Here is a 21,895-nt window from a genome sequence, read left to right as displayed (position 1 = left end):
AATCAACCTAGCCCTTGACATGAGTCAGGCCCATCCTGGCCTGATAGTATTATTAAAAATAACACTACCCAAATCTCCGGCCCAAGCCCATTGATAGCCCTACTTATATACTCCTTGATTTGGTTGGTGAAAAGTATGTCCACGTGGCTTTTTAGGTGAGTGGATGTTTTCTTTCACTGAGAGAGAGACACGTCAGCTTGAACTTTCGTTCAGCAAAGGATCTCCTCTGTAGTGAGCAGGGGGCGCAGTACACCCAATTAGTTTTGTACAATTCTTTCTACCACTCTAAACAGCCCTCTCTTCCTTTATACAGTCCTTTTATTTATTTGTTTATGCCCAACGATGCACCGCCCCAGTGTCCCAACTGCCACGGCACGTGCACACGTGACATCTTTATCTCTTTTCACATTTGCTAATTACCTCTTTATCACTCTAAAATGACCATGATACCCCTGCTTTCAACATCCATCTGACTTAATAATATTGAATATTAATTTAAATAATTGAACAAAATCTAACATCTCAGAGACTCTCAATCTTTGACCAGTAAAGATTCTTTCCCTTCTCCATGTTTTTGGAATCAATCACCCCATGTAATGCACAGAGCTCTTAAAGGATCAGATCCAAGTCAGATTAAGTATGATTTGATATAAAAAGAAATATAGATAAACTTCATATATTTAAATAAAATATAGACTATGATCACATATTTTTGTACTTTCTATTGTATCGAGAACCCATTGGAGCAAGATATGGTTGGTCTAGAACCAATCCGATCGATCATCATAAAATCTTTTATATAAGTTATCTGATCAGAATGGATTCAATATTCGATAGCCAACCCCAAGCATCAAGATACTTATAAAACTATAACCTTTGAAGAAAGAATTTTTCCTTTTTTTTTTTTTTATGAAAATGCAGTAAAAGACATCTTTAGGCTCTATAAAACTGTGGCAAGCAGAATTATAAATAGATTGGATTGATGTGATCTGATAGAATCATGTCTGGTTCGAAATCTCAATCAATTGGGTCATCTAATTTGTATGTGTATATATTTTTATTCAATTATAAAAGAATTTTTTATTTAATGTTTTACTTCTTTGTTTTCACTCTAGACCTCAATCCCATTTCCAAAATTTATTTAATAATAAATTATATAATAAAATGGACATCTTGCTAAGTTGATAAAGTTTATATATCCATCATAAACTAAGAGAAAGTCAACTAAAATTATTTGGCATGTTCATTGATTATTGTCCCAATGAGAGGAAATATCCAGGTTGAAGATCCAAAAAGATTGAGAACTTAGATGAGGACAATAAAAGCATGTATGAAGTCTCACACTAACAAAAGCTTTTTCTCATAGTAACGAATACTTGAGCACATGCAGTCCTCCCCCACCACACGTACCAAGTAATTTGTGGGATAAATCCTTGAGTAATGGTGTGTAAGGGGCGATTCATACTCAAGACCTCCACTTTATGATGCCATCTCACCAACCCTTTGAAGTTAATAACAAAAGACATATCTTTAAACATAATGAAATAGAAGAATAAGATTTGTTTACCCTATCCAATCTTTGGTATTAAGTTTTGTATTAAGAAAACAAGAATAATGGAGAATTAAAAAGAATAAAGCAATATGCAATCACACAAAAAAAAAATACATATATTTTTACATAGTTCCCTCAAGATTGATATATATCCACAGTTCACACTAATTTCACTATTAAAAGAAAACTTATAGTTACAAATTACACCTTTTCACCGAAAATAGATATATGTGCCTCTAGGAAAGTTTAATCAAAGTTTTACATGATATTAGTAAAATTAAAATATTACCTTTGAAAATTTTCTTTTAAGGTCTCTTCCTTAAACACCCACCTTTCGAGTAGGGGTCTGTTTGCTCCCCTCCAACCCCCTAGGGAGCTCAGCATTGAGCTCAACCGGCAAGACGTATGGCTTGATTAACAATACTCTTTTCTAACCAATACCATCATGCTCCAAAAACCATAACATTTTACCATTGTTGTGGAATTTGACCAACATCCCTTGTACATTAACGTTAAATGAAGATATTGGTTATAATACTAAAACAAATCAAAATTCCAAACACCCCAATAGTAGAAAGAAAATTTTGAAGTTAGATTAGATCAAGGATAAGATTGTGATTTTGCTACTAATGAGTCAAAATCATAGTCCCTCTTCACTCACGTTGCACACGGTGCTATTGTAAAAAGAGAAAATTACTAGAAAAAGATTAAATATTTTAATATTTACAAAACATAACTTATTTTTTTTAAAAATTACCAAAAATGAATTAAATGACTGGACAGTCCAATGAATTAAGTGGAGGTTAAATTCTTGGGGTGTTGAAGCAAGCTAAAAAAACGCTGGACGTTCCAATGTTTTAATCATTTGGAGAACACTTTTGGTAAAGTAATAAATTTTAATACATTAAAACGTTGGATAGTCTAACGAGTTACTAAAATGACTTAATTCATTTTTGGTAATTTTTAAAAGAGTCATGCTACACTATCTACATTGGACACTACATTCATCACTGAGCTGACTTGACAATGCACAGATAACCATAGATTTGTTTTCTTAGATATACAAATTAAAAATCAATGGTTGGGAAATCCAACTCAGTGTCCAACGCAAGCAGTCCATCATTTTTCTTATTTAAAAAAATTGATTCCTTCTGGTAAATATTAAAATATTGAGTCATGATAATATGACTCATCAGGTGGCAAACTCAATTAACTCCCTAAACGACAAGTTCGAGAATCATAGATCTGTATGTCTCGAGATACATAATTGCACTTACCCATAAAAAGTGTTTTTCAAGATAATCATGTATCTCAAGGCATACATATCCACATTCTGAACTTGTCCACGTCAGAGAGTCTATTGAGTATGCCACCTGGCGAGTCATGTCATCAGGTCTCTCAAATATTTAACCCTCTTTTGGTAAATTTCCCTTCTAAAAAAGTAGGTAAAAGCTGCCCCCACACAGTGTTTTTCGACATTTGTTTTCCTCCTGAGACTACCAAACTTAGATGTGATGAGAAGTGTATCTTCTGCTCTTATTACATAGAGTGGAGTTGCTGAAGAAGAACATAGAAAAGCTTATGTGTAGAACGAATTTCTCTTTTATAAATCAGTTAGTATTAGAAAGAGAGAGAGAGAGATGGTGGGCTCAGGAGGATCATCAGATAGGAGCAAAGAAGCTGTTGGGATGATGGCCCTTCATGAGGCCCTTAGGAGTGTCTGTCTCAATTCAGACTGGACTTACTCTGTCTTCTGGACTATCCGTACTCGCCCGTATGCAACAACACCACCTCTCTCTTACCCTGTTTTTCTCTTTAAATCGTCTATATTCTCAGAACTCATGTAGATTCATTTCTGCTTTAACTAATGGGTTTTTCCTGTGTTGATTGTAGAAGAAGTAGAGGTGGTAATGCTTGCAAGGTTGGCGACGACAATGGCACCTTGTGAGTATAGTTTGCTTTTTGCAGAAACAGAGAAAAACAGGGGAAGAGAGAGAGAGAGAGAGATGGGTATTAAGTATTAACTATTAAGTAATTAAGTGTATCCTGTAATCTTCAAATAATTTTTTGTGTGATTTTTGAAGTGGGTTTTGTGTTTGTGTGTAGGATGTTGATGTGGGAAGATGGGTATTGCCAGGGAAGAGCAACTGAATATGTGGAAAATATTGATGGTGAGGATCCAGTAAGGAAGGCCTTTAGCAAGATGTCCATTCAGCTCTACAATTACGGAGAAGGGTGGGTGGTGGGTCGGTGTTTTATTTTATTTTACTTTTAATTTTAATTTCTCCTTAAAAAAATTAAGGAAATTAAAATTGACAAAAAAATGTAGACAAATTATCTATTATCAAACATTTTTGGGATTTGATTGGTTAGTTGACTAATCTTCAACAGGTTGATGGGAAAAGTTGCTTCTGATAAATGTCATAAATGGGTTTTCAAGGAACCTTCTGAATCTGAAACCAATGGCTCCAATTATTGGCAAAGCTCATATGATGCTGTATGTATGGAGGGACCCAAACAATAATTTTAAATTAATCTTGAGATTTAAATAAAGGGTCCGTTTAGCGGACATCGTTGGGAGACAATATCTGTCCAATATGGCTTAAAAGTTTTGGATTGAACTGATTTTTTTAAAGATGATTCTATGGCGAGAAGATTATCCTTACAAAAAATCAGCCCATTCTGAAACTTCCAACCCCATCAAAAGTGGTTTACAAATTAACGATAAAAAATTAACGATTCACAATTTTAAACCATTTTTTTATGGGGTTAGAAGTTTTAGATTAGACTGATTTTTTATCTCCTCATAAAAAATTAGCCCGATCCAAAACTTTTGATCCATATAGGACAAACATTTTCTCCCTAACATTGTTTGTCCAACACTACCCTCCAAAAAATATGAATTTTGATATAATCTCTCCCCTTTTAGAGAGCCTTCATCTTTTCTTGATATCTTTGCAGATTCCTTCAGAATGGACTGATCAGTTCAACTCAGGAATTCAAGTGAGAATAGAACAACTTGTGCTTTTATTTTTCTTTGATAATTTATTTTGGGCTATTTGCAATTTTTTTCTTTGATCATTTAAGTTTCTCTTTTGTTCTCTTGAACAGACCATAGCTGTAATTCAAGCTGGCCATGGCCTTCTACAGCTTGGTTCGTGTATGATTGTAAGAACCCTCCCCATTTAAGATATTTTAGTTTATTTGCTAATCTAAGGAGTAATTTAGTTGTTTTTAATTTATTTTTTCTAAGAAGATTTGAATTGCTGGGTACCATTTAATTTTGATCCTTGAATTGGTGAATGTTTATGAAACAAATTTATTTATATCCTCCTCAGATACCTGAAGACTTGCACTTTGTGCTGAGAATGAGACACACATTTGAATCTCTTGGTTACCAATCTGGCTTCTACTTGTCTCGGCTCTTCTCTACAAGCAGAAATACTTCATCATCTTCCCCGGTTCCTTCAAAGCAATCCAATACTCCTTCAACCATATTCAATTGGAGCCAAAGACCGCTCACATCTGCGACTAATATTGTCTCTTCTCCTGACTTTCAAAACTCCGCTCGACTTGGAATACCTCAAACCAGAGATGAAACCCATCTTTTTCTCCATCCCAATTCGTCTGATATCCAAATGGAAGATATGATCGCTGATCACGAATCTGATATTAAATGGCCAAATGGGTTGTCCTTCTTCAACGCTCTCACGGGACAATCGGATGATTCCAAGCTTCAATATGGGACTGAAGCCTTTAGAAACAAACCAAATCAACAACAACATCCACTCATTCTTGGAGGGAGGAATTCAAATTCAGCAATGGACCTTTCTGGCAGGATCGATGAATCTAAAGTTGTCTCAGAAGCTTCGAATTTGAATGACTACTTGAACTTGCAAAGCCATCCAAACAATAATGACAAAAAGATGGAGAATAAGTTCAAGAGGAGCTTTACTTTGCCTGCAAGAATGGCTTCTTCATCTTCTTATTCTTCCTTGAATCACCATCAATACCTACCTGTGGACTATAAGAGCTCTGAAACTGGGATGTATGCCGATATCACGGAAAGCTTCTTAGAATAAATTCTGGAATTCTTTGTATGGGAGGACAATGGGTAAAGGGTTGTATCAAAAGAGAGAACTTGGTTATGTTTTCATCTTCTATGAGTGGATTTTCCAGACTTTTGATGCCAAGTTAAAATCCACTTGGAATGTTAAGAACATATATATTTGTTTTCTTCATTGTATTTTGATGGTTATATTTGATTCTACATGATAGCTTCCATGAATGGTACTAATACAGTAAGTATATAAAGGGAAATGTTCAGCACCAAACATTTTGGCAAAACATTTTTCAAAACATGGGTTAGAAGTTTTGGAATGGGCTGATTTTTGGTGAGGATGGTGTAGAGATCATCCTCACCTCACCAAAAATCAGCCCATTCTCCAAAACTTCTAACCCATGTAGGACAAAAATGGTTGGTTAAAATGTTGGCCAAAATGTTCGGTGCTGAACGGGAACCATATATATATAGGGTCCCTTTCAGTAACAAACATTTTGGCAAAACATTTTGGCAAAACATTTTTCAAAATATGAGTTAGATGTTTAGGAATGGGCTGATTTTTGGTGAGGATGATCTCTACGGTGAGGAGATCATCCTCACCAAAAATCAGCCCATTCCAAAACTTCTAGCCCCATGTTTACAAGTTGAAAAATCGTGAACCGTCCATTTTTTGTAAACCATTTTTGATGGGTTAGAAGTTTTGGAATGAGCTGATTTTTGGTGATGATGATCTCCTCCCCGTAGAGATCATCCTCACCAAAACTCAGCCCATTCCAAGACCTCTAACTCATATTTTGAAAAATGTTTTGCCAAAATGTTTGTCAAAATGTTTGTTGCTGAACATTTCCCATATATATATATATATGGGTCACGTTATTACGACCCCCTTTGCGACCCCTTTGCGACACACCTTTTTGTCTTATATGGGCAAAAAATGTTTGGAATGAGCTGATTTTTTGTGAGGATGATCTCTATGGTGAGGGGATCATCCTGGCAAAAAATCATCCCATTCCAAAACTTCTAACCCCATCAAAATTGATTTACAAAAATTGGACGGTCTATAATTTTTCAACAAAAATCGGACGGTCTAGAAGTTTTGGAATGGGCTGATTTTTTGCCAGGATGATCCCCTCACCATAGAGATCATCCTCACAAAAAATCAGCCCATTCCAAACATTTTTGCCCATATAAGACAAAAAGGTGTGGCGCAAAGGGGGTCGCAAAGGGGGTCGTAATAACGCAACTCATATATATATATATATATATATATATTATATATATATATATATATATATATATGGGTTAAGAAACACATAAGATACTTGACTATAAATTGACATTGTAGAACTAAAACAATGTATATAGTTCTCATCATTCAACTAATATCAAATACAAGCCATGTCCAACTTGCTTATAAAATCTTCAAACCTACCTTTTTCGATGTCCTTTCTGGAATGTAAGTGACTTGGTTTTCGCTATAAACTAGCTTCTGATAAATTAGATATAATTATATCCTTTGACATGTTTTTCCCCTCTAGAAGAACTGGAACAACAATTTTGATTTCAACATATTGAAACACGAATCTTTAAAAGAATTTTTTTATCAATGGCCAAGGCATCCTTCCAGAAAAGGAGAGGTTTTGAGTTCAAACCCCCTCATTGATCACCTACAGGGATTTATCCCTACTTATCTGATATGTGTGGTTTGTGGAGTATTAAATATACTTGGGGTATTTGGGCTAGATATGGTGCTCTAAGATGCCAGTTGCCTCACCTCTGCTAGTAGGCCCTATAGGTTTGGAACTTGTGTCATAAAAAATAAAAATAAAATGATAGTAAGATCAACTACATCTTATAGAGTTGAATGTTTGATGATCAAGAAACATATTTTAAATATAATAAACATATATATTTGTTTTCTTCATTGTTTTTTTATGGTTATATTTGATTCTACATGATAGCTTCCATGGATGGTACTAACATAGTACAGAGGATGCCTAATACAATAGCATTACAAAGGACCATTGTATGCAAACTTGAAGATAGTGTATTTTACAATGTCAAAGATATTGTAGACAAATCTCTTTTATTTATATGGGTTAAGAAACACATAAGATTCTTGACATTGGAGAACTAAAACAATTTATATAGTTCTCATCATTCAACTAATAGCAAATACAAGCCATGTCCAACTAGCTATAAAATCTTAGAACTTACCTTTTTCGATGTCCTTTGTGAAATGTAAGCAACTTTGTTTTAGGGGCGAGGCTAGGATTTTGCCCATGTGAGGGCACCCAAGAGTAGAGATTTTTTTGTGGGGACAACTAAAAGTAAAAAAAAATAGTTGTGGGGACAACTAAGATTAGAAAAATAAATTTGTGAGGGCAAGAGTGCAGATTTTTTTTATCCGCCACTAAAATCTGTTGCAATATCTCACTAATTTATAGACTTTGAAAATTCTTGTGGGGAGGCAAGTGCCCCCACTCTAAATCCTCCCCTGCTAGGTTTTCGCTGTAAACTAGCTTCTAATAAATTAGATATAATTATAGGATGAGCAACTACTATGTGATTCCCTGAATATCCCTAGGTGCCTCTGTCTCTTGGCTCACAATCCATCGATTCGCTACCACTCCAAATACCGCTGGAAAAGACCCCTTCAGGCTAGTTTACTTTATAGGAGATCCACTCATGCGGGTAGCTCCCATTCGTCTAGGAAATAACTCCAGTTCTCTAGACATGATTTTCCTCTCTAGAAGAACTAAAACAACAATTTTGATTTCAACATATTGAAACACAAATCTTTAAAAGAAATTTTTATCAATGGCAAGGCATCCCTCTAGAAAAGGAGAGGTCTTGACTTCAAACCCTCTCATTGATTACCTATAGAGATTTATCCATACTTATCTAGTATGTGTGGTTTGTGGAGTATTAAATATACACGGAAAATTTAGCTTAAATCACTCAAGACAGACCTGATCAACTTATGAATCGGACGAGTCAACTCGAAATCGGCCGAGTCATAAATCAGAGAACAGCGCTTCCTGGATAAGAAGGGAAGAACGGGTCTTCGGCTCTTTGCATAAAATCGAGTGACTTAAATCTATCGTCGCGCCACTTGTCGAAGGTCGACACATATATCACCACCTGTCTCTTCCTGTCACTCTCTCACTGATTTGTTTTGTTTTTATTGAAGATTGAGGATCAGCTTCACACACACACAAACCATATCAGGAAGAGAAATTCTGCACAAGATTAAGGTAACTGTTCTTTACTTCTCTTCAATTATATTATTTTTTTATTTTTTTTTATTTTGGGGAGGCTTAAGAGAAAAAAAAATATCTCTTATGATCTACAATTTAGAAAATTACTCAATAATTTAAATACTTTTTAGGATTTTAAATAGTTTTGATTTATATATAATGAGATTTTGTGTAACAATTAATCTAAAATAGAACCAAAAAAAATATCCAATTTGAAATCTATACATATATTTTCCAATTGCTGCACAACTCGATATGAACCGGTTTGTGAGGGTTTGATTGGCCTGAGTCAAGCCGGAGTGAGTCCAGTCCCGCAAACTGGTTCTTAAAATCATGAGGTGTGAGGAAATTTGAACAATATGATCCGAGTCTCATTAGGGTAGCAGACCGTTGAATGGATCTCTTTCACTGATTTCCAAATTTGTTAAGTTCGAGTTTTCTTATGTACCATTTTTAACCAGACAGAGGTTTTGGTCCGGTCCGATAAGCTGAATAGGTTGATTATTAAAGAAGCTATCATTTTTGGTATAATTCTACATATATAAATGTGGGTGATCTTCCATTCAACCCTAGTTCCCATTGATGGTCCTTGGCTTTAATCGTCAATGGTGGCACCTGCAAAGTCAATCTAGATTTTAATAATATTTAGGCGTTGTCTAGAAAATTGCGTACGTTTAATTTGTAATGAATTGTTATTTATAATAGAAGGATCTCTAGATTTATCATATTTTATTTTGTCATTATCTTTTCTTTTAAATTATTACATGCCCATTTGTGTTGTATAACTGTCTTGTATTTTGTTGCGCTACACAGAGCTACGGGGGTGGAGCCCCCAGATTGAATTTTTTAAGGGGTGTGAAAGGGAAATTGTTTAATATTTTCTCAAGGGTTTTTCTATTTTTTGGGGGTTTCTCTTTTGGAAAGATTTACATGTTTTGGTAACTCTCAATTTTATAAATAGAGATCTCTAGGGCTGTAAAACAGATGAGAAAATAGTGATTGTTCTTGTTATGTTCCGTGGATGTAGGCACACTGTCGAACCACGTAAATCCTTGTGTTTTGTGCGATTTTGTTGTCTTTGCTATTTTGTTTTTCACAATTGGTTCACACTCGGATGGAATCTCCCTTGCTCAGGTGCCAAATGTCGTAACGTTATGGTGTGTGGTTAGTCTTGATACATCATACTATACCATAGTAGTTTTTCATTTAAAGCTAGTGAATCATTGCAAGTATCAATCTTCATAGACAATATCAAGTGGTTTAGTACGCATGGGAGGAAGCATATGTCAATATTAACAGGTAGCTGTCAATGGTATAATTTGGTGGGCATTTCATGCAAATTGTTATGTAACGTGCCTATCTCCCATGCCCAAGCCCGACTTGGAACATGAGGGCCTAGTTTGGTGCACGCTAATAACTTAACAGGACCCGACGGGATAAAACCCGACCCATTGACAGTCTTAGTACTGTTAGTTACCTTTATGGTTCATATATAGTTACCTTTGTTTGCTTGTGATCAACTAACCCTTACCTCCCTTGGAGAGATACCTCGCTTTCCACGTACTCAGCTTTTTTACCATTCTGTCAATAACACCATCCCAAATACTTTTACTGTTATACGCCGCTCCTAGGGGAAGACCTAAATAGGAAGAGGGAAGATTGTCACTAGAGCACCCCAAAATAGTACTGAAAATACACTTTGATACAAGTTAATGATCACAGCCTCCATTTAACTTGGATCATGCAGACATCATTGTCACCTCCATTAACTTCATAACCATTAGGCATCATGATGACCCTAAACTTGTCATGCCACCACTTAGGTTCTTGTTTTAGTCCATATGGTTTGGAGTTACATTTTGTTAGCAAATACGAGCTTTTGAGCCTCATATAGGTTCTTGCTTTAGTCCATATGGTTTCAAAATGATCCATGACTGACTTCATGAGTACTTAAATTGGCATACAATGTAGGTTAAAGCAGATTTTGGTTCGGATAGAGGCAAGAACAAGATGTCAGGCAAAAGCATCACTCATGGTGTCCATTTGGTTAAGGGAAAATCTCATCATGCCATGGAAGATTTTGTCGTCACACAGTTCAAGCAAGTAGAGAACAACGAATTAGGCTTATTTGCAATATTTGATGGCCATTTAAGTCGTGATGTTCCAGAGTACTTGTGCTCCCATTTGTTTGAAAATATTCTCAAGGAGGTATATAAGACATCCACCTTTATACACACATTTATATTTTTAATCTTGATTTCATTTCTCTCTTCTCTTGTTGCGAGCAGCCCGACTTCTGGACTGAAACAGAAAAGGCAATCAAGAGAGCGTACCGTATAACTGATACTAAGATTTTGGAGAAAGCGGTTGATTTGGGTAGAGGAGGTTCAACTGCTGTTACTGCAATATTGATTAATGGTCAGAAGCTGATAGTAGCAAATGTTGGAGATTCTCGAGCGGTTATCTGCAAGAATGGTGTAGCGAAACAGCTATCAGTCGATCATGAGCCAAGCAAGGAGCGAGAGAATATCGAGAGCAGAGGTGGTTTTGTATCAAATATGCCAGGTAACACAACTTTAGTATATAATTTTATGCTTACATGATAAATTTTTATTAGTGCACCCTTTTCGTTTCTTCCTAGATCGTAATTAATGAGTTATAAAAAAAAAATGTTGGTGTGTGGTGACATAAGGTCTCTTCCTTCAACTGCCATCCTACTTTGACAAGTCTCATGCCATTTTTGCCAAACATGTCTTGGATTGGGTCATTATCTTATGAACGGGTACTCCTAGAATTAAACTTGGATCATTTGATGTGTCTAGGGGACGTCCCACGAGTTGATGGACAGCTGGCAGTTGCAAGAGCATTTGGTGATAAGAGCTTGAAGGAGCACCTGAGTTCAGAACCAGATGTGGCAGTCGAAAAGATAGACGATGACACAGAGTTTTTCATACTAGCAAGCGATGGGTTGTGGGTGGTTAGTATTTTCAAATACAAATACTTAGTATTATATTCATGTAGCATACATTTGCATTGCTAGTTTACTATATATGCATGGGAGAAAGAAACTCTAAAACTGAGGATTGTTTGGTTTTGCTTTCGGAGGTGGTTGCCGCCGCCTCCAAAAAGTCAATATTCTTAAGAATTAATCCGAAATTGTTTTTCACCAAACACTCCACAGCTTCTAGAAGCTCTTTTAGAGTTGCTAAACGCACTTCGCTGGTTACTGTCACCAAACAAGTGATGTTGCAATCATGATTCTTATAGAAGTGATTCTATAGAAGTACTTATTTGCGGTGTATTCAGAATGAAATTCTCAAACTTTTTTTTACAAGGTAATGTCAAACCAAGAGGCAGTGGATTCCATCAAGCACATAAAGGATGCCAAGGCCGCTGCCAAGCACCTGACCGAGGAAGCCCTCTCCAGGAAAAGCAGGGATGATATCTCCTGTATTGTTGTGAGGTTACACTAGTCTTTTATTTGGTTTTGTTTTCGTAACTTTGTTGTTCAAGACCTTTGTTTTGTGTTGTTTTTCCCTTGGTTTTTTTTTTAACAATAAAAGTGGATTTATATAACATTCTTGAAGTTTGATCCTGAATGTGGGCATGCAGTCTTAGTGGTGGGGGGTGCACCTTTTTTTCTTGGAGTCATGCTGTAGTGACCTCAAGATTGGACCTCATATCGCACATCTTGACGTGAAAGTGGATAGGAATCATAGATGCTTTTTCACTTGTATCTCGAGGAAAACATCTATGGTTCCCATACACTTTCACGTCAGGGTGTGCAATGTGAGGTCCAATCTTGAGGTCACTTCAGCATTTTTCTTTTTCTTGTGTGTGGCACCTAATGCTTGCCTCAATTCATCTTATTTTTGGGTTTCAGTAAATCTAGCACGAGATCGAGCTGAATACCCAAATTAGATTTCCAGTGTGATTCAAGGCTTTTATGTTATGGTTTTATACATCCAACATGTGGTATAAGAGCAAGATTTCCATTGTAATTCGGACGTCGTCATTACTTGTCCTAGAGATCCAAGTCAACTTATCTGAGGTCTCAAAAATCTTGTACTATCAGTCTATCACTTTGTTTATTGTATGTCATCCAGGAGGTTGGATTCAAGGCCCAATCTTCGAATTTTGAAGATTGATGGGGAAGGGGGTTTGCCCCCTCCTAACAGTTATACAATCGGCTAAAAATAAAGGAATTGTTCTTCCATTCAATTATGTTTAACTATTACATATCTTTTGTCTTCCATTCAATTATGTTTAAAGTCACATATTTCATTATTAGACGTACTGTTTTGAAAACTTGATCCCACTGGTGGTCTGATCGGGTTCGATCCCATTTCAGATAAATTGAATCATGGTCCAACCAATCTGACGTACTATAGACAATTAAAAAAATAATTGAACTTGACATTGCAAAAAAAAAAAAAAATTGTTGAACTTGATACTGTAATTATTTGTTCCGATCTGGACGCTAGATAGATCTCTTCTCAAAATACTTAGAATGTATATATTATAGTTGCAAAATGGACAGTCGAATCAAACGTTACAATGAAATCTTCAAAAAATTTAGAATCTTAATTTCATTCGTGAAAAATATATCTAAATATTCAAAATCTGGAGTATATCATTCTTCACTACCTACTCACTATAAAAAAAAAATTTGCGTAATTGAAAAATCTAAATATTTGAAGAAGATGAGAGAGAAATGGATGGTTTCGGTAATCCAAATAAAAAGCGACCATTTAGATTTAAAAATTTACCAAATGGAATATCAAGATACCGTCCAAAAGTTACGGACTATTAGAACAAAATCTATTAAGGGTATGTTTGATTGCACATGGAAAATAGGGTAGAAAATCAATTTCCATGAAAAATGATATTTTTCAAGTGTTTGATTGCACATGGAAATGGAATTCATTTTCCACCCCATTCAAAAAGTCCACTAAATCATGGATTTCACTTTCCCACCTATATGGGTGGGAAAATGAAATCCACACATATTTTTCATCATCAATTCTTCCCTACCAGCACCACCACCACCACCATCACTATTACACTAACTTCGTCGTTGTCGTCATCGGCGTCGCCATCGACTCCGTCTCCGACCACTTTCTATCTTTCTTCTTCTTTTTCTTCTTCTCATTCTTCTCCATCCCTCACCTCATCCGCCACCACTACCACCACGTTCTCCCCCCATCTTCCTCATTTACCTTCATCGCCACCGTCGTCGTCGCCGTCATGGCCGCCACCATCGCCGTCGTGGCCGCCACCGTCGCCACATCCTCCCCCCTCCCTCTTCCTCGTCATCTTCTTCTTCCTCTCCCCCTCCTATCATCTTCTTTCTCCTTCTCCTCTTTTTTCTTTTTTCTAATATTTTTTCATGATTTTATCCATGTGAAATCAAACAATGGAATTTGATTTTCCAACCCTACCTATTTTTCACAACTAATTTTTCATGGATTTCAAATTTCATGGAAAGTGACTTTCTATGCAATCAAACATACCCTAAGTAACTTTCCTTTATTTATTTTTATTTATTTATTTATTTTTTTTGTGTGTCGAAATTAATAGTATGGCATTTTCTTAAAATATTTAGTATACATTGTTTGGTAAATATTCATTTGTGGCCACGTTACTTATAAATAAAGTACTTCTATATAATTACTCTTGGAAAAGTAATGTTTGTGACATTAGGACCCTGTTTGGACAAATAGAAAAGTAACTATTTTTTACTTTTGAAAGTTAAAATACTTGTTTAGATTCATTTAAAAGAAATTATTTTAAAAGATAAAAATCTTAATTTTAAAAAATAAAAAAAAATTATTTTCTATTTTTAAAAAATTTTACTTTCTCGCAAACTACTTTCTTCTTAACTATTTTCTACTTTCTATTCAAATGGACTCTAAACATTCAGGGATGGGAAGCGGATCCTTTGTACTACGTTCTCCATGTAGTCCTCTGAAGTGACATTTACGTCTTGAAAACAAAATCTGACACCTCAGCCATACATGGATCATAGTGTAGGTCAGATTTAAAAAAAAAAAAAAAAAATTATTGACATTTCTTTAAGTCCAATTAAGAAATTGAAAATGAATTTTTATGTGATATGTGATATGACTCTCCCTCAATCATCAAATGTCCCTATAGGGAACTACAAGGAGAGAGAACATACCATAGAGGATCCACTCCCACAGGGATGATGTTAAGGGTGTGTTTTTTTCCAAAATTTTAAAAACTGAACTCATGATCAAGTGAATGTTAGTGAACTTGGTCCGATCATAATCATCGGACCCTAAATCAATCCAATTGACTGATGCATGCTTATTAAAATCTTAAAAAAATGTGTATAAGCTTTTCTTAATATATCCTTATTGATTTGAAATTGACATTAAGCCAACCCCACGGGCTTTGTTGAATATGTTATAATTCTTTGTAACGTTGAGGTAATAACTTGAATCAAACTTATGTAATGTTTGATTGGTGTATTTTAGTTTTAGTTTTACTTTTAATTATAATTAGTACCCGAGAAATAATTTAAGAAAATTAGGGTGGTGTTATAAGTAAAAATGAGGGTGCCAATATAATTTCTTAAATGCAAAATTAATGACAATTGACTCGTCCGAAACGCGATGAAACGAACGAGTTTGAAATCCTTGGTCAGGACTCGGTCCGCGAAATTTTACTTGACTCAGACTCAATTCTCAAACAAGAGTCTGGTGCAGGGTGACGACGACACCACCATAAGAAAACCAGAGAGAGAGAGAGAGAGAAGGAATGGTGAGTGAGGCGGAGGCATCATCATCATCGGCGTATAAGGACTATGTAGCAGGTTTGGCTGCTGGAGTTGCAACTGTCATCACTGGTCATCCCTTTGACACTGTCAAGGTCTCCCCTTTCTTCCTTTTTCCCACTTTTCATTTGCCCTAATTTTTATTTTATTTTTCAAACTCAAACAGTTCTACACGAATCCCTAACTGATAATCACTCTTGATACATTAATAACATAATTTGAAGTAATTCATTCCAACATAAATAATATTAAAATTAAGAGTTTGTTTTTCCCTAGAAGAATTGTTTGTGTAATTTGGTTATTTTGAGTTTTGGATAAAGGAAGTATTCAATGAGGTCATAAAACAAACAATTTGTTCATAAAAATCCTTTTTTTATGATTCCGATCTCACCATTCCACTCTATAATGAGATATGTGACATATCTTCGGTTAAAGGCATGATTTTTAATGTTTCCATGTCATGTTTTGGCCTTCATGCTGCTACTTTAGAGCTTTTGAGTTAACGAAGTTCGGGTTCGGCAATTATTCGATGGAGGGTCAGTTCGGTTAATTTGAAAAAACTCCGGGATTAATGGAGATTCTTATTATAGAAACAAAAAAGAAGAAGACTGTTTAATAAGATTTTGGAAAAATAATCAGGTTCATTGGTTTTTAGGGAAAAAAATCAAGGTACCAAAAAAGACCATTAATCCTTGAAGAAGTAGAAGAAATGAAAAAATAAAATAAAAAATGTACCTTGATTTTCAGCTTGTAGAGAATGTTTCTACTTGTCAGAGAATAGTTGGAAGTAGTCAAATAGGGCCGAGAGGCAGAATTTGGAGTTCAAACTTGGGATGGTTTCAGAATAAACTAGAAAAAACAAAAACAATGAAACGCAGTCGAACCCTCAAATAGGGAAGGAGTCCATTAAACAAATTTGCTGAATTAATCGATGATTACATTTCAATGCATGTATTTTTTTTATTTGTGAGAATCATGATGACATGGATCACTAAAATCTGCATTAGCTTTTCCTATGTGTATATTTCTTGAAAGAAATTTGCCTAATTGATGAAATACTACCTCATGTCCATTAGACATGTTCGTGCTATTTCACCAAAATTTTCTAATGCGTATGATACTTCTATTGGCTGATGTGGTTCACACTCACATGGTATTGTTATTTATATCAGGTGAAGCTACAGAAACACAATACTGAAGTGCATGGAATAAAGTATAAGAATGCATTGCATTGCACCAGTAGAATTCTGAAGAACGATGGAGTATGCTTCTTGTACCTCTTTTGCAAAATAATTGGGTATTTCTCTATGGATTTATTTTGGATTCCTAATGGATAGAATAGCATACAAGAAGACAAGAGAGTACTTTTTAAATGACCAAATATTGACAATCATAAGGGAGAAGGTGCCAACTAGTTTAGTTGGTAAAGTCTACAGATGATGATACCATAGACCTGAGTTGGTTTCTCACCATCATTGAGTTGCTTATTGATCAAAAAAATAATAATCCATGTGGGCAAAATTCTTTCCAGCACAAATTGGAGGATCCATTCTTTTTTTTCACAAGCTCCTTCAGGTTAGGAAAGCCAATCCAACTGGCCTAGCCATGAATATTGTAGTGTAGAGGTTAAGCTGTTGAGTCCTTTGGTTTTAGAGTAGCACCAAATCTTACTCTTCAGTTCAACTTCCATACCTGTCACCAACGTGTGATGATATTCATGGTAGACAAGCGCATTACCCGATCCCTCAATAACCACGTTCTTCACTAAATAAATGGTTGGTACAACCCTCATCACCCAATTTTGAAGATTCTTCGTCAAAAATTGGGCTGGGACCAGGACTACGCGGTTCTTCCCGGTAAAAACATCATGTTCAACGCTATTAGCAAGTTGTGCCTTGTCACTATCAAAAACAGGTTCCTCCTTGAAGAGAGGGTTGTCATATTTGGAGAGCAATCCATCGTGGTAGTTTGACTTCTGAGCACTTGCTACTAGTATTCTCAGTATAAAAAAAAGGGAATATTATTGTTGTTATTACTGGTGTAAATGTCATTGAAGGGTAGTGCAAATTAATCAATTTGGTTTCCTTTGCAGTCAGACCAGTGTCAAAGTTGTGTTGGTCAATATTTCTTCCACCAGCCCTCATCACATAAAATTGCACCTAGGATAAACTATCATTTTCTTCTGTCAATTCTTCATCGTAAACTGGTGGTGTTTCCTATTTTTCTAAGATTGAAGACACACTGCACCCCATTCCTCCAAATCTAGCTCAAAACTCTCTTGGAAGAGTTCTTTACTCCCTATTTGTGATCCTAATTCACAGTTGCTACTTGCCTTCCTTCGGGATGGACACCCAACAACCTTCATGAGAGGCTCCATCTAGTGTCTTAGCTTACAAGTCTAATGTTGTAGCTCTTGAAATGCTTCCCTTATGATTGTTATTTTTTTAAGCCTCCACTCTTCTGAAACCATGAAATGATTCTCACCCTCAAATAAAAGACAATTTATTCCCATGGGAGTTGGTTATGGTCCTAAGTGACAAACAGTTTTGACCACATCTTTGATTTATGCAGGGCTTAGGTATTTTGCATAGCAACATTTCTAAGGAATTTACCAGTTTTTTTGGTGAAAGGTGTAGTTAAGTTGTCTCTTTGTATAGGAAGCTCCTTTACTAAGCTCAAGGTTTAAAATCTTGTCTCTAGACATTGTCTCGGGTGAGAGAAAAACCAAGACAATTCCAAAACATTCAAAAGATAAGAAGCATATGGCTTACCCAGGCTTCATGACAAGGATTTGAATCCTGAACTTTTCTTTGTAAAATGATCTATAAGGACTTGATGCACAGTGCATTGGAGTAATAAGGGATGGGAGCTGTATATACTCCACTTTAGACTCGTTATTGCTGATATATGTATCACAAAATTTGCCGAATTTTGGCGAAATTTTGGAAAAATTCACCAAAAAGGTGTCTGCCAAAAGATTGGCAATGAATCGGCTGGTAGCAACCAAATGAGTGACAAGTTTTCCTCTTCTTCCAAGAAGTTAGATCAACTAACCACTATCGATGTACTTTCTGAGGATGCCAATCTACTGGCTTCAGGGAGTGGATTGTTAGTTTTGGTGTATTGGGTTGTAGTTGTACTTGTTTGGTGGTTCTATACTTTTATTAATAGTTTTTGGTGAAGTCACCTAATAAGGATAATTATTCAATCCAAAAGATTTGAGTTTTGGGTCTTCAACATCTCTTTCGCCTCTCTTGGATAATAATGGCTTTTGTGCTTAAATGGCTTCCAATGCTTAGCTCCATGGATTTTTTCCTAGTGGGACATCTACTTTCTTTGCATTAAACTCTAGAGAACTCAGAGACTATTGTGTTTTACAGGTGAAAGGACTTTACCGAGGTGCAACATCTTCCTTCATTGGGATGGCATTTGAAAGTTCAATTCTTTTTGGCATTTATTCCCAAACAAAACAATCACTTCAGGTATTTCGGAATCAATGTTTCATATCAGTCGCGGCCGATACAGATAAGTATCGGCTGATACATTCCAATATTTTAAACCATTTGTTTAACTGCTTTTTTTTTTTTTGTTCTTCTTCTTCTTGTAGTTATTTCTTGGATCTATGAGGTGGTAATGATATATCTATACTACTTGCTTCTTGTTTAGGGAGAAGTGCATAGTAGTAAGCCACAGCTCCAAGTTGTCATTCCTTCGGCAACTTATGGTGGAGCTATAATCAGTTTCATACTCTGTCCAACGGAACTGGTGAAAGTAAGTGAATTGGAGAATTAATTAATCGTGGGTTTTTGTTTATCACATTTCTGAATGTGATATTGAACTTTTCCAGTGTAGGATGCAAGTTCAAGGTGCTGACTCACTTGTTCCAATAAAAGATAGATATAGTAGCCCACTTGATTGCGCCCTTAAAACCGTAAAGAATGAGGGGGTAAGATCAACTATATTTTTTAACTTTCACAACTTGGGCACCTGATTTAACAATGGGCTGGTGGAAAACTACCCTTATAGGTGAATGGTATATTTCGTGGAGGTTTTGCAACTTTAGTAAGAGAATCTATCGGGAACGCAGTCTTCTTTAGCACTTATGAGTATAGCCGTTACTACATGCAACTGCAACTGAATTCTGATTTATCTAGCCATAGCAATCCATCAAAGCTATTGATTGATGTTGGGATTGGCATAATCAGTGGTGGGCTTGCTGGTGTGGCTGTAAGTATTTGAAAACTTACTAATTACCTTCTCTAGGTATCATATTGAACTACATTTCACATGGTTCGCTCTTCTTCCTCACAGTTTTGGTCCACTGTTCTGCCCTTGGATGTTGCGAAAACTGTCATTCAAACCACCCCAGATAGACAATCTAGTAGAAATCCTTTTCAGACATTGAGCTCGGTAACGTCTCCTCTTTCCATTCCTCTTTATTTCCACATCGCCTCCTTAAAGAGACTTATTGGGTTTTGTTCTATAGATATACAGGAACACAGGATTGAGGGGATGTTATGCAGGTTTGGGCCCTACATTGGTGAGGGCATTTCCCGCAAATGCAGCTGCAATTGTGACCTGGGAACTTACCGCAAAAATTTTAGGGATCAAACGTGACTAAATATTTTCGATTTAAATTCCGCAAAAATTTTGGTTTGTGGTATTTAAAATCCTGTTGTGGTGATTGTTTAGGGTTCTGAAGCCTTTGCTGAAGTGTTTCTCGATTTTGTTTAGTTCAGAGGTTGGTTTATGAGGCTAGCTTTTAATCGGCCAGAACCCTAACTGTATCAACAATTGAATTGAACCGATATGATTGCACATGTGCTTTAATTTATTCCTTTGTGATTATTAAAGTGATTCATCTTGCTTTTCCTTTTCAAATCTTAACTGGTTTGGATTATAGTGGCATGTCAATTTAGCAAAACTGTGTGAAAGTTGTCAATTTGATTACAAGCAGAAAAATCATTCAAAAGATTAGAGGCATAAATTGGTTAAACGGACAATTTGGGGTCGATTAAATAAATCGTATTCCTCCACTTAATTATGTCTAAAGTCATGTCTTTTGTTAGTTCAATTGTATTCATATCTACACTCTTACAATCTCAAGCCACTTATTTATTTTCTAATTTTTCTCGTCATTTCAGAATTTTTGACTTGCAGATTTCTTGTATTTAGGACAGTTATAAGATTTTGTTCTACCTGACTAAACCGTCTCAATTATCTTGGTTTATCATATGTTGAGGCTATTTCTATGTTTTCATGAATAAGTTCAGAATGATTTTTATCTTTCTTAATTCTTTCACTCATATATGTCAGCTTCCTTATCTTTTTTATGCTCCATCTATGAACACATGTTTCTTGATTACCCAACATTATGCTCCACAAATCATAATTAGTCTTCTTGTTTTCTTAAAGGGAAAGGAAATTTTTCATCAGATTTAGGATGACAATATCCAGCTCTATGTGAGAAATCAATGCCAACAAAGCTATAGTTTTTAAGATTAACTAAAGCTCAAGTCTCTCACTCATGCCTATGTTCATCGAAATTACTATTAAAAAAACTATGTTTTGGATGGTAAAGTATAAACCTCTAAGTAGTTTATTTGGGAAAATGTAGGAGCAACTCAAATGGACGATAAATTAAGACAAAAGTCGATTCAGATGGCTTGGGCATGTTCATCAAAGATCAAGGACAATCTCAATTAGAAGAAATATTCAAGTTGATGGCCCTACAATAGCAAGAGGAATAACCAAACGAACGTGAATGGAGGTAATCAAAGCAGATATGAACTCAATTTCAATAATAGAAAACTTGGCTCTGGACTTTGTGGAATGGAAGAATTATTCACTTAACCGATCCCAAATCTTTGGTTTAAGGCATTGTTGTTGTTGTCGCTGAAACACAAGGAAACACTCTTGGGAAATGTATAGAGCTTTCAAACTGTTTTTTTCTTTTCGAAAGAACAACCATATACACAACTTTGTATGGAGTATCCAATACTATTACCTTCGAAAATACGTTCAAGTCCCATAGAGTAAAATTTCCACCAATTACCAAATACAAACAGCCAACAAAAACACATCAAAATATTCTCACGATTCTTGGTGCCTGGGTAAGGCTTTATGTTAACCAAAAGATAAAAAGCTAGAGAATTAAATAATTCTACTAAATAACAAAGAAAAAAAAACGTAAAAAAGAAGAAGAAATTATTGTGTATTTA

General features: G+C 35.6%; 3 protein-coding genes across 5 annotated transcripts; all 3 read left to right on the top strand.

Annotated features, from left to right (window-relative positions):
• Positions 1-3,047: 3,047 nt before the first annotated feature.
• Positions 3,048-5,798, top strand: LOC147390428 (protein RICE SALT SENSITIVE 3-like). Its single transcript, XM_086459248.1, has 7 exons — positions 3,048-3,326; positions 3,446-3,496; positions 3,659-3,787; positions 3,944-4,049; positions 4,514-4,555; positions 4,664-4,720; positions 4,891-5,798. The coding sequence occupies exons 1-7, from the start codon at positions 3,193-3,195 to the stop codon at positions 5,632-5,634; spliced, it is 1,263 nt and encodes a 420-aa protein (XP_086315374.1). The 5' UTR covers positions 3,048-3,192; the 3' UTR covers positions 5,635-5,798.
• Positions 5,799-8,711: 2,913 nt separating this feature from the next.
• Positions 8,712-12,470, top strand: LOC147390427 (putative protein phosphatase 2C 39). 2 transcript variants are annotated; one of them, XM_086458779.1, is made up of 5 exons: positions 8,712-8,872; positions 10,847-11,083; positions 11,164-11,440; positions 11,698-11,852; positions 12,211-12,470. In XM_086458779.1, exons 2-5 carry the CDS (start codon positions 10,886-10,888, stop codon positions 12,346-12,348), a joined length of 768 nt encoding a protein of 255 aa, XP_086314905.1. In that variant the 5' UTR covers positions 8,712-8,872; positions 10,847-10,885; the 3' UTR covers positions 12,349-12,470. The 2 variants fall into 2 exon arrangements, with proteins under 2 accessions (XP_086314905.1, XP_086314906.1); XM_086458780.1 differs by lacking the exon at positions 8,712-8,872 and adding an exon at positions 9,930-10,032.
• Positions 12,471-15,138: 2,668 nt separating this feature from the next.
• Positions 15,139-20,546, top strand: MBAC1 (Mitochondrial substrate carrier family protein). Of its 2 annotated transcripts, XM_086458450.1 has the most exons (8): positions 15,139-15,769; positions 16,847-16,936; positions 19,055-19,156; positions 19,341-19,445; positions 19,522-19,620; positions 19,701-19,901; positions 19,986-20,084; positions 20,161-20,546. In XM_086458450.1, the coding sequence occupies exons 1-8, from the start codon at positions 15,659-15,661 to the stop codon at positions 20,293-20,295; spliced, it is 942 nt and encodes a 313-aa protein (XP_086314576.1). In that variant the 5' UTR covers positions 15,139-15,658; the 3' UTR covers positions 20,296-20,546. The 2 variants fall into 2 exon arrangements, with proteins under 2 accessions (XP_086314576.1, XP_086314577.1); XM_086458451.1 differs by lacking the exon at positions 15,139-15,769 and having other exon boundaries at positions 16,847-16,971.
• Positions 20,547-21,895: the final 1,349 nt, after the last annotated feature.

Source organism: Akebia trifoliata, chromosome 11 (genome assembly GCF_017979445.1).
Source record: "Akebia trifoliata isolate Shusen 1 chromosome 11, ASM1797944v1, whole genome shotgun sequence".
Taxonomy (NCBI): domain Eukaryota; kingdom Viridiplantae; phylum Streptophyta; class Magnoliopsida; order Ranunculales; family Lardizabalaceae; genus Akebia; species Akebia trifoliata.
The sequence above is the reverse complement of the archived record's forward strand: the minus strand, read 5'-3'. Positions and strand labels throughout refer to the sequence as shown.